This window comes from Ambystoma mexicanum, chromosome 2q (assembly GCF_040938575.1).
Source record: "Ambystoma mexicanum isolate Mex_15411 chromosome 2q, UKY_AmexF1_1, whole genome shotgun sequence".
NCBI lineage: Eukaryota > Metazoa > Chordata > Amphibia > Caudata > Ambystomatidae > Ambystoma > Ambystoma mexicanum.
Window position 1 is genome coordinate 1,144,156,800 of NC_090924.1, and position 13,697 is coordinate 1,144,170,496.

The following is a 13,697-nucleotide window of genomic DNA, read 5'->3' on the forward strand; positions in this document are numbered from 1 at the left end:
GAATATTCATGAGCATGTGAATCCATGCCAGAACACATGCTGGAGAAATCCTACATACAATCCAAGGGGTCTTTCAGCAGTCAATTAACGTTTTGTGTCCTTACACATACTCACACACAAAATATGAAATCTGGGGCATTTATGGACTTCACATCTGCTTTCAGCTTCATCAACAGTAAACAGCTATCAAACAAATTTGAGTCCTTGGCCTTAAATGAATTGTTTCAGTTAATCATTAGGGCGGTCTACACTATGCAAGTATTCACAAGGCAAACTCAACTCTACTTTTCCCACCACCAGGGGAGGAAAACATGGATGCCTTCTACTCCTAATTTTGTTCTTTTACATCTAAAGAGCATGTGTGGCGATATCCTAGCAACATGGCCAGCTGTATTGAAGATTGCAGACTTAAAAGACCACACTAAATCATTACAAAGAAATAAATGAAACACTCCAGAAACAGTAACATGCCACAAAAATATTGTCAGAGCAGAGGAACAATCGAATAATAAGCTTGGACAAATCAAATACACATCAGTATTCATTTGTAATAAGAGGCTAACAACTCACAGGATTCCGCTATTTGGTCAAGATGGCAGCCACAGAAAAACAAAAATATTCATGTGCAAAGCAAATTACAATAGCAACAGGGCAGGCAACCTATTGATGAGGAGATGGATGGGTCACAACTTTAAACACATTAAAGAGTAATTTTGGAGAGAAACTTCTGTCCTTGCCAACTAGTTTTGCAATGAGCCGCCTCCTCCTTTGATTGCAGATATTTATCAGTTATGAAAAGCACAATGTCGACACCACTGAATTATGCATCAATAAAGATCATCCCACACCACTAATCATCTTACCGATAAAGAAAGCATGAAAGAAAAGTCTTTGAAGAACCTGGAAATAGAAAATCGAGCTTTGAGCACAAGGACTCGCTTTGGTGGGGAAACTTCCTAAGCCAACCAGGAACCTCAAACTATAGCCCATAATAAAATATGAATTTGAAGCAGGAGCTGAAAGAGAAGGTGTATGGAGAAAGAGTCTAAACTAAAACTGGGAAGACCATTCAGCAATCCTTGAACCACAGTTCAACATGTCCACCTTAAATAACCCACAGGAATGAAGACCAAGATAAACAGAGAAATGGAGACATATGGTGGTGGTGGAAACGAATTGAAGATATATTAAGCCGTACAGAGTTGGGAGGGCAACAGACGGGAATAAAGGCTTGGACTGACGTCACTGGAAGTGAGCTTCCATTACTTGTGCCCGCTTCGAGATATGCTGGCAAAGAAAGCATGCTGAATGGAACACATTTAGTTAAAACCCTAATGTCTTTATAAGGCTGAAAACACAAAGCAGGATTTTATATGGCTGAAAAACACAAACCAGGAGAGATGAGGATCTGGGACAAGACACGAGGGACTGGGACCAGTGAATGGGATGAAGCACTGCCACAGACTCGAGACACCACAAATTACAGGGCTCTTTAGTTTTCGTTCATTTACTCATGCCCGTACTGCTGGCTCACCTCTCTGTAGCATTGTTTTGGATACTGAGGTGCTAAAGTGCCACGTTAAGTACATAACCCAAAAAGGAGGTGGTCAGATTTCTGTATATAACAATAAGATAATTGAGCAAAAACCGGTACAATAAAGGACTACATATTGTTTACTAAAATTGTGTGTTACGCAACAAGATAATTAATGAATGCATGATTCAAGGTCAAATTATCTTAGAAAAAGTGACTCACTTCTTTGAGTTGGTCAGCACTACCCCATGACGCAGACCGCTGGTGGGTACTTTTCTTCTCCATTCCTTCTTCCCAACTGCTAGGTGTCTGTAAAATAAATAAAATTCCGATGCATATTTCTTTTCGCCGTCTCAAAAGGGACATTTCATTTACCAAATGATTTAACATTAAAGAGCATATTTTTGCTCTCACCTTTGTCTCACATTAAATAGCTAAACAAAAGATGCTATTATCATGTGAAGCTGCATCTGAGATCTGTTGTCTAAACATTGGCATCGCCATCGAAAATCATATCAGACCATTCATTTTCAGACTTCATGAAACTGAGCATGAGGCGGAGCAGACCGGCAAGCAAGATGTCTTATTTATGATCACTGAGAACCTTGCCAACACAGGCCCGAACATTCCCCATAGGATAGCAAGCTGTGGTTGATTGTCAGAAAGAGATTTAACAACTGGGGAGTCAGTAAACCTGATACAAGAGTGAAGAATCTCTCACTCCAAGGGTTTTACGGACGCTTGCTCAAACAGTTTGGGGAAAAGATGATGGACACTGCCTGAAGAGTGAATGATCGTGGAAGCTCAGCCTGGAAATTAAGGGCACTACTGCAAGCAATTAAATGGAGCAGTTGAGTTCTGCTGTGGCAGAGGGATCACGCCTGCCATGGACAGTGGGGATAAGCAGTCACTTAACTGTGGTCAGTCTGCCTACAGCTACCCAGAGGTTAGATTAGATTTGTTGACACCAAACCAGCAAAGACCAAGTGACATGAGCTTTATTTCTAAGTAACTCCACAAACCACCATAAATACCTAAGCCTTGTAAATCAGTGACCACGTAACAAAATCAATGACCAAACATCTTAAACTTATAAAGAACTAACATCTGCAGGAGTATGTTGTTACATTACCATGTAACTTGCGACACAAAATGTTGTACTGGGAACAGAACGAGCATGTAAATGCTGAAGGTCAAAAAGGGTGGGGTGCCTTTTTCCGCACCCCACTGCTGTGTCATTATGTCAAGTATTGTATAAACAAACCTTCTATGGTTTACGAGACAATGTATTTTGGGAATTCAAGCATTTGGCTGAATCCGACTGCTAAGACTACTGCGTGGAAGTGCTTATTCCAAATACTGTATTTACAACTGGAGGCAGGCTAAAGATTTCTTTTTTTCACTCAAAATCTGATTGTTTGCCAGCAACACAAAGCATATCCCTCCTCCGTAACGTCCACCCTCTTTGGGATGATTTCCGCAATCATGGGTCTCTTATTAGACTGTCAAGGCAAGGTGCTCACGTTGCAGTTTCGAATGCAAACAGAGAAAACTCCCATCTTATTTCTTCAGAGGTCAATAATTTGAATACCATTAACTTGAGCAATAAAGCTTTTACTAGAGGACTTAGAAATGGAAGAAATCTGACACAAAGTGTTATATAAAAACCTAATATTTCTCCACAGAGGAGCCAACAATAATATTGTGTTCAGCTTTAACTAGTCTGTGATAAGGGAAATGCCCAATTATTAAAGTAGAGGGTAGACTGTAATTCCCATTAAAGATGGCAACACGGTCTAGGAGAAATGTATTAATAAAACATGTGTGAGTACATGTGACAAAGAAGTCTCCAGCTACACCCTTTTAACTGGTTCATCAACCATACCAGCTTACATGCAGAGTTTCTATTAGAACATCTCACTCCCAGGTAACAATTCAGTCAGCTGGGCCAGTGATGCCCTTGCACAGAAATAGGGTTAGGTCTGGATGGTTTATGAACCTCACCACAATTACCTGGTATTTATTGGCATTATCCTGCATGGTATATTTTGATACCAGTTTTCTATAAATGAAAAGGTATTGAACTTTTTTTATCATGCAATACAATACATGGTGAAGGGGTATTAGGCCACAATAGTGTGTGTACAAAGAGAATTGCAAATAAAAAAATAGGCAGTTCATCAGATTAAAAACACATGGGTTACTTTAAAGTCAAGTGCAGGTAGAGGAAAGCTGAACCCTGCTTCTCCTGGCAGCACCTTTCAAAACCACTATATTCAAGGATAGAATGGTGCATTCAGGTTAGCTTCTAATGAATGGCTGGGATATCAGTTTTGAAACCTAATAAAAGGGGTCAAAGAGTCAAAGACCTTGGAATATTTCATTGGGTTGTTATGGAGGGTGTATGAAATTTTATGCACAGCAAGCAAACAATTTCCACACCAGTTGGACACTTTGCATTATCGGAGAAGATTTCCAAGGGTGAGTTACTTAGGGTGAGCAACAAACAAATGGGTATCCGCTCTAATAAAGTGCCATCTTGTCTTTAAGCCCCTCCAGAGTCAACAATGCCTATAAGAAAGACAAAGGATATAGGAGACGATCCACTCCAAACATGTTCTGGATATGTGACAAATTGTTGCATCAGAAAGCCTTTACAATGCAACATTGACACCATATGTCTATGCAGGAGAAACTAGCCAAGAAGACATTTCCAAAAGAGTGTCAGGTAGATTCTATGTATTCTGGTTGGGGTGAGGCAACACCAAAAACAAAATGTTCTCCAATAACTGTGTGCCTCTGTAAGACCACTGTTCACATACTGTCCCAGGGCTGCTATTTGCAAATCATCCTCCCACTCCATCGTGGAATTGTATCTGGGTGGACCATTCCAGTAAACTATATGAAAAGGTAAATATAAGGGGGTATCAACTAGTTACTCAATCTTAGTAGCCCCCATACATGTATTGTCATCCTGGAGACCAAAAGGCATTGGTCAAAGTCAAGCAGTTTCTAGCCTTCATAAAGATGGCCAAGTACCTTCAGATCTCTAGATTTCCAGGGCCTACATCTCATTTTCCAAACAGTAGAAAAAGTAAAGTTCCTTAGTAATGGTGTTAAAGGACAGTGGGATGAAGCAGGGAAGGTGAACTTCTTAAAGGCTTGGTCCCAATACCAAAGTGAATTTGTGACTGAAAGGATGTAAGAGCAAGCTTGAGCTTTGGGGGTAGGGGAAGCAGCGATAAAGAATATGCTCTAGAGGGAAACTGTGTATGTCACTTCAATTTCTTCCACTACATCTGTCCAATTAAACAGGGGGGGCAGGGGGGCAGGCAGTTGGGGCCGCAAAGCAATATAGTTATTGTAACTGCTACCTGCACCCCCTTCCGAAAAAACGGAGGCCACTAACATTTGGGCTAGCATAAAGGGGAAGGGGATGCATTGACAAAAAAAATATTAAAAACTCTACATTCATAGTTGTGAAGAAATAGGGGGTTGTTTGAGAGGCAAGGCCTGACAGGTGTATAGAAATCCAAATAGCAGGTTCAGTTCAATGGAGTCACTTATTACTAAACATGAAACATCCAGTTACATCCTCCTTTCCAGATCCCTAAGTAGTTCAGTCTTAGGTGAAATGTTGGGACAGTACAGGCTAATCTTGTGATAAATATTACATAGAATTCATCACTTTTCCATCATACTGGGCCTGGAGAACCAGGAGCATTCCTTGTTCTCAGAGACAATCAAGTTCTGAAATGTAAACTAAATTAACTTTAGGGTGTGGCCATGGAAGCACAGCAAGTATTCTCATGCTCTGAACCCGGTCTCCCCGATGTGTTCGAGGAATGGGAACAACTGGCAGATCACAGTTCTGTATGTGAGGAATGCTGGTGAATGCAGGGGGGAACCTGACAGGCACCTGTGAACCAACAGAAGGGACTCTGATGGGTGGACTGTAACCCAGCCAACCAATGCCTACCCTAAAATGGCACAGCGAGAACAGTAGGTGGGGCACATTCTCTGCTAGTTACCTAGGGGGACAGTCTCTCAGAGACATCAGACAAGTTGGCAAGAAAATGGAGGGGCCGCATTCCAGACACAAAAGAGCGAGGAGTCTCTGAGAAAGATCCCCCGAAGAGAATAAAACCAGAACTCTAATGGATGCAGCGGGACAGGTGCAGCCCTGAGAGATATGTAAAAGTGGAGACATGAAGACTGACATCGAGCTGGAAGAGAACCAGCCTAAGGAGAGGCATGGAGGATACAAGGTACACTTGCTATGTGCCCTTCAGAAATGTAGGACTAGGTAGGTGGCCCTCAGAAACTTTGGCCTGGAAGTAAGTTTCAGAAAGACAGATCTCCCACAACTGGTCCAGTGAGGGACATGCCAAGATGAGGAGGAGGGGAAGAGACAGGTGTAACCCTGACATTTTTAAGAAGAGCCAGGATGCAAAGGAATAAAAGTGAGAATAAATGCGCAGGTGAAAGGAAGATCTGTTCATCTACCCAAATTATTTATTAGTAGGTGGTGTATGGCCCCCACTGTATGGTCTATGATTAGATACTGGCTTCTTGGCATAAGCACAGCACTTATATGAACGCTTATATGATCGGCAGCCAATGCGTCTCAGCCTGTGGTCTCTGGTTTACACCCCTTCTTGGGCTACCTGGTTCATCAGCCCGGCTTCAGTCAATTAAGTTATTTAGCCACTGTTGGGCTATTCTGTTTCCTGATCCCTTTTTCGCTAGTTGGGTTGTCACCCCTCCCTGGGGTATATGGACTCTGACAGAAGGCTGGTTTACTAACAAAGTTATTCCTAACACTGAGTCCCTAATACAAAAATGATTAGCCCTATATGTGAACAATCTTGTGCCCAAGCTTAATCGGCCCTAGTTGGTGCTGGTTTGCCGACTGCAAGGGGATGTCGAGATCCTGACCCTATCCTCTCTAAACCACTTTCCTACTGTCTAAAAGTAAGTGCACACTATTTGGGGGTCGGTATCTGTATTTAATGTTTCCGCCTCCAAAGCGTGTGTCTTATCAGCAATAAAAGAATGGAAATTCTATGACATTTGGTCAATAGACCTATATTAAAAAAGCTCATTCACTCTACACTATACAAAGACCGTGGAGAGAAAAAGAGTTGTGATAACTTAAATTTCTTTATGCGAGCCCTTTACTTAATATGTAAGGGTGTCGGAGTCTCGGTTATCAACCAATACTACTATAAAAACAGTCAACCGGTTTTAGCGGGATTCACAAGTGGCCGCTTTCTTCAGGACAAATATTTGTAGATCTAATATTCTTTTGGTAATCTTCAGTACTATGAAGGTTTTTTGAGGATGTCTCAGGTGTCCAACAAGGTTGGTTGGGTCAATCCCTAAATCCTACAGGATAAAAACAAGAGACACAAGGGGGACTATCATCAATTTCAGAGTACTTCTCAGACCTACTTTACAAGTATTTTGGTTATTAGCCTCCCTGGGAGGTGAGGCTCATCTTACCTCTTGTACCAAATCTCTTGGTCGTACCTGCTCTGTGCCGAGTGTATCTTAAACTCAGCTGCAAGTGTTCTTGGCAGGAATCTGTAAAAGATACAACATAACTGCTATGGTATAGGACCCAGAGCCATTTAACAGGCCTAAATGAAGAAATCTGTTGGCAAGCCCTGGCAGTCCTATGAAGATATCCAAGACACCATTGGACATTTGTGGACAACTTGGCCCAATGTAAACACAAATCTACATTAGATGGGATAATATTGCCTAACAACTATTCTGGAATATAACCATATCCCCACTTTACGAGTATGACCTGCCGACAGCCAGCAGTATTATGGCCCATACTCTTCAGCTATGTATGTTAATGGTGAGCCGTATCCCGATACAAAACCTAAAGAAATATGCACCAAGCCCCCAAGCATCTGAAATGGTCCTGTAGTTGAAATCCGATGACGCAAATACATGCATAGCAGAGCATCGTCACTACCACAAACCCCAATACCGCCCGGTAATTAATTTATTAACTCTTGGGTTCGGATGCGAACCCAACCCCTTGAGTGACAATTCCCCGAACATGATCAACTGGCAGAGATCACGACATAGACCGCACTCATTAATTAGCCAGTCATGGGTTCAGCCACGAGATATCACGTGCACAGCGTGTCAATAGTAAAAGAAAAATAAACAGGAATTAGAATTCGGCAATATAATAGTACGAACTACATATTCCAGCAACATTTATAATGGCATAGCATGGTACACGGGTTACGCGAGCGTGTATACAGCATAGTATTGGGTCAACTACATTTCCCAACTTTCCCTGGGACAAAACTGTAGTTTGCACGCGATCAAGTGATCGCGACTTCAATAACAAACATTGAGCGCAAAATGGCGCATATCCCGATTGCGGAAGGAAAAGCAGCAGCGAGAAAAGCAACCAAGGTAAGCGGCCGTAATAGCGCATTTACTAGCCCGCGGATAGACTCTGTACTAGAGTCTCCATGGACGGGCACACCACAATATTTATGACGAAACAGTAATCGGAACGTAGAACCCCCCTCTCACTATGGGGAGGATGTGGGAAGGATTGGGGAGGTAAAGGAGCGCCAAAATGTGGCACGGCACCTGCAGGGTTTTGCCTGATACAGCTTGATCAGAGTGGCTATGATACTGTAGAGAGCCCATACACAATAGAGTCCAATGACTAATGGCTGGGCTTTCCGGTAAGAATAGAAATGTTTAGTTTTAAACACACAGCACTGTTTTTGGTTTCCTGTTTCTATTACAGGAAATAACTGAGGAGATAAGAAGGAACAGAGCGCCTTCCCTCTTCCACAGGAAGAATCGGTGAAGACAGGTGAAGATCAAGACCTTGTCTTTTTTATACACAACTCTGCTAACTGATAAACAGAATTGAACCATAACAGTTATGTCGTATCTTTTACAGATTCCTGCCAAGAACACTTGCAGTTGAGTTTAAGATACACTTAGCACATGGCAGGCACGACCAAGAGATTTAGCACAAGAGGTAAGATGAGCCTCACCTCCCAGGGAGGCTAATAACCAAAATACTTGTAAATTAGGTCTTAGAAGTACTCTGAAATTGATGATAGCCCCCCTTGTCTCTCTTGTTTTTATCCTGTAGGATTTAGGGATTGACCCAACCAACCTTGTTGGACACCTGAAGACATCCTCAAAAACCTTCATAGTACTGAAGATTACCAAAAGAATATTAGATCTACAAATATTCGTCCTGAAGAAAGCGGCCACTTGTGAATCCCGCTAAAACCGGTTGACTGTTTTCATAGTAGTACTGGTTGACAACCCAGACTCCGACACCCTTACATATTAAGTAAAGAGCTCGCATGAAGAAATTTATCAAGTTATCACAACTCTTTTTCTCTCCACGGTCTTTGTACAGTGTAGAGTGAATGAGCTTTTTTAATATAGGTCTATTGACCAAATGTCATAGAATTTCCATTCTTTTATTGCTGATAAGACACACGCTTTGGAGGCGGAAACATTAAATACAGATACCAACTCCCAAATAGTGTGCACTTACTTTTAGACAGTAGGAAAGTGGTTTAGAGAGGATAGGGTCAGGATCTCGACATCCCCTTGCAGTCGGCAAACCAGCACCAACTAGGGCCGATTAAGCTTGGGTACGAGGTTGTTCACATTTAGGGCTAATCTTTTTTGTATTAGGGACTCAGTGTTAGGAATAACTTTGTTAGTAAACCAGCCTTCTGTCATTAATGTGTTGATATACTGAGATATAGATGGGAGACTAATACCTATCGACTCCATTTTTGTAGTATATGGACTCTGACCAGACCCTCTAGAGTCATTTGGTTTCTCACCACGTCTTGGGGTATGGCTGGGCATGTCACCCTCAACCCGGTTGACAAATACATAGGTGGGTTCTCAACATGTGCTTGCATAATAGAAGAGCATAGTTTAAAGTATTTTGAATGCATAAAGAGAACCTTAAACAGAAGGTCAATTTTGGATTTTTTTCTTTTTTTCAAAACACATTCTTATTCACCAATACATATTATAGAAAAATACAACCATGTATTCACTGTACCTGTGTACAGCAATTTTATATACTTATAACATTAGGTGAACAGGTGGTACCATAGAGATGAGTCTAACAGAGTATGAGAAAAAGAAACAGTACCTAAAGCGAATACATGGTGGTGAATACAACTTAGACTATAAACAATAAATCGGTACATGACCGTCTTTTTGCCAAAAGCATCCCTGCAGACACATGCAATGTATTTTTGCCATGATAGTGCAGGTCATCCGGGGGTTCGACACACCGTGGAGGTCTCTGGCCATTATTTCTGGTGGACCAGTGTACAGGAGTAATGCATGTTCAGTCGTGCGAGGGATGTGCTCGTGCAAAGACAAGTAAGACCTCAAACAGGCTTGTGTCCTACCTAACCCATGTGTCCCTGACAAAAGAATTGCTCTCGGGGGGGGGGGGGGGGGGGGGGGGGCGGTTGGGGAGGGAGTACCGCTTATGTTGGCTAACGTCGATTCCTTTACTAATACATAGGTCATTTATTTGGTTTACTATGCTTGCATAGTACAGGCTAGTCTGGCGAAGGTAGGGGATACGATTGCATGGGTTACCTGAAGCAATCACACACAAGGGATCACAATTTGTGGCTACATTTTCATGGGCCTTGAGAAGGGTTTGGGCACACAATCCTGTAAAGGTGTTCAACAACAATCAGATGAGCAAACAGAGGTTCAATCATATCGATTGAACAGTATCTCCGTTTTGTTACTCAAGGTCAGGATGTTTGGGCCAATTGGATTGTGTTGGCATAAGTGGCATATAACAACTTGCAGCACGGGTCTACTAAAGTGTCCCCATTTTTTGCCGGTCATGGGTTCCACCTGAGATTTTGTTTTCAGTTCGCTGCGCTGGTTAACTTGGTAAGAAATCGTCAAAGGAATTGGACTTAGTCCAGGATCATATTTTGGAACATCTGCTTTCAGCTAAACAAACAATTTGAAGATGAGCATAGATTACAGAAGCCCTGTTTTTTTGCTGGCTAGAATGTATGGTTGGCCACTCAATTCCTCACCGTTCTGGGATTTCATCCCAAATAGCTTTAGAAATCAGAGGACCTTTCCCTATTTTGAAGATTGACACTGTGGCAGTAAAGTTGGGCACCTTCAATCAAGGTGGAAGATTCATGCAGTTCAGTTTTTCAGTCGCACTTTTGAAGACAGCCCTCCCCCCCCACCCATCTTTCCATCCCCCTCCTCACCAGTAGTAGTCAGTGGGGGTCTGGAGTTTGCGGTCAGGGTGATTCAGGACTCCAGCTGGCATTACACATATTTACAACACCTGGTGGATTGGAAGGGGTATTGGCCTGACGATAGGGCCTGGGACCCAGCATCCTCTATTCATGAACAGTTAGTCTCAACATTTCATAGGTATTTTCCCCATAAACATTGAGGCGACAGTAGTGTGGGCCGGTAAGTGGGGGGTAGGCAGTGGAGTATTGTCAGGCATAGGTTGGGGGTAAGGGGAGCCAACAAGTGGGCCAGGAGCAAGCAGCAAAAAGGTTTTTCCTAAGGAAAAGATAGTTGAGTGTAAAGTAGAACAACGCCATTCCAAGATGGCAGATGTGGAAACATTTGATGCTGATTCAGAGACAAAAAGGGGGCAACGGTGGGACAGGGCTAAATGAAAACTGAAGACTGGAGGGGCTACCTGTCAACGGTCTTGTGTGGGTCTTTTTGTTTGCTGTAGTTTTCTCTTGATTTTGACCGTGTGGATATCCTCACACCAACTTTATTTCTCAACTGGAATCTGGAATTGTGGTGCCTATGCTGTACAGTCACGCTCAGCCACCTGGTGTAAGGCTCTGCGACATCCACTCCCCAAACAAATGTACTACCTCCCGGCAGAGCTACTGACGCCATGCTCTCCACTGACACATGCACTGTTCTCTCCCTGCACTTACCTTCACCAGTTTAAGGAGGCAGCATCACCCAGGGCCGAATGGTGCTGTCCCTCTCTTCCCTCGCCCAAGGAGGCATCCCAGACTCTATAGCTAGTCACGTCATCCCTCCTTCCTGTGCCGTCGCCGCACCATACATGTTGAGTTGAGACTACAAGCCACAGGTAATTGCTCTATACCTTAACCAGCCAGCCACCTTGTATTTTCTCTAGTATTTAACACAGAGCCAGAAGGCTTCCTGTCCTATGCCTGGAAGGTGGTACCTCCAGCCCTGGACACAAATTAGATCAGAGCATTCTGCATTAGATTAGGGGCATCATACCTGCAACAGGGAGATGGTCATGGGTAAGCCACAACCTTAGGGAGAGGTATTGGGGATCTGACTGAATACCGGTAAGTAACTTTCAGGCTATGGGATGCCAGTGGAACGTACTGACCCTGGCCATGACAACTGGTTTGTTTCATCCCCTGCTTCTCTCAGGGCCTATTTTGAGGAGAGATCTGGTCCGTTTTTATTTCCCAGAGGATGGTGAGGGGCATGGTGGTAGGTCCAGGCCGTGGGGGCGGGTAGAGAGACTGCGACATGAAAGGGGATGTGCTGCAGCTCCAGCCCAGATCTCCCTTACATCCACAGACCTGACGAGGCTTTCTAACCTTTTCAAACATTCCAATGTGTTATTATAGTGCAGAGATATCGAAATTCTGTGACTTCAAAGTTACAATGCCAAGTGGTTACAGGTCGCTAGACTAAGTAACATTGGTATGTACAAACACTTTTTAAAGAGTTCATGAAACTAAAACAGCTGGCAAGAGCTAGCAATCATTTAGGAATTCAACAGCATATTTTTTTGCAATCAAAACAAATTATCACAGTGTGGGTAGATGGAGCGGAGTGGAATACAAGATGGATGCAGAGACGAAGGGTGGGAGAGGATGTGAAGTGAAAGCAAGCAAATAAAAGTGGCAGAGGGCCAAACAATGCAAGAGGGAAACGGATAGTAAAACAGAGGGTGCCAAGGCAGTTGCAGAAATCTTGTTACTTTACTTGTGCCTGTTGAGTCTCCATGTGGTTATTCCTCCAGCGTGGAGCATGGGAATGACATACCCTGAAGACTTCATGGGGATTTGTTGGCGGCACACAGTATTCAAGAAGGAAAAAAGGTTGACTTCTGAAGGTACGAAATGATGGGGAGCGCGCTTCACATCATGCAATCTATTCCCCATAGTAAGAAGATGTGTATCTTCAAGCAAATAGATAGTTTAAAGTTGTGGCATGTAGATTCGGGGGCGTGTGCGGCCGAAGAAACATGCAGATGCGCTTTCGGTGAGCTCCCTGCTTCACCGCCGTCTGGCCTTTTCTCCACCTCACCGGTGTGAATAACAGTGGATTTGCAAGTCCTCAGTGTTGACGGAGGGGTAGGGCAGCTTCCGACAAAGTGGTGGCTCCTGCTGATGCAGGGAACCGAATTTAAATAGCAAAGTCCTGGCGGCAATGGACACCCACTCGCCAACAAGATGGTGCCCGGAGCCTGATCGGAGCAGTCAGCATGAGTCGGTGTTAGGCAGAAACCTGTGCAGTGCCCTTAGGGACCACTACACACAATTAAGACTACAAGTGGTAATACAAGTTCACCTTTGGTACAAGCCTGTACTACACTGTTAAAGTGGTAGCAGTAGCAGAGCAGCCAGACTTATCTCAAGAGTAAATGAGCAGTAGTAGAGATTACACAAAGGACCACAATTATTGTGACTCAAGCAAACACTGACTCAAGGTTTCAGGCAAAAAATATAAGTACATTTATTTTAAGCCATCTGTTCATAAAACACCACACGTAAAATACACTACACACAACCACTTCCACTTGTTCCAGCAAATTCAAATTAAGTACATTAGGATTTGACAGACCGGTGTTGCGATACTAACGCGTACCCGCGGATAAAAATGCTTACGAAGTTAAAACACACTTTGTACTTTAGAATTTCAAACAAGGGGAAAAGGGGTTAAAAATCACAGCAATAATTTTGTCAAGGCAAGGGACTCTGAGGACTTGTTCAAAGATACAGATTTAAGTCAATAGGCCTGCGCCAGTGTCAATGGAGCAGATGCTCAGTTGCCGAGGATCACACATTGAACAGTTCGAGATTCGAGATGCCAAGAGTACTTAGATATTGTC

The 13,697-nt window shown here is 43.1% G+C and overlaps 1 protein-coding gene across 2 annotated transcripts in view; it reads right to left on the reverse strand.

Moving 5' to 3' along the window:
• Positions 1–13,697, reverse strand: part of GLCCI1 (glucocorticoid induced 1) — a 654,614-nt gene that overhangs the window by 414,828 nt on the left and 226,089 nt on the right. For both annotated transcript variants that reach the window (XM_069648520.1, XM_069648519.1), the window contains exon 3: positions 1,757–1,843. In XM_069648520.1, coding sequence (XP_069504621.1) covers positions 1,757–1,843 — 87 coding nt within the window. The remainder of the gene's footprint in view (positions 1–1,756; positions 1,844–13,697) is intronic.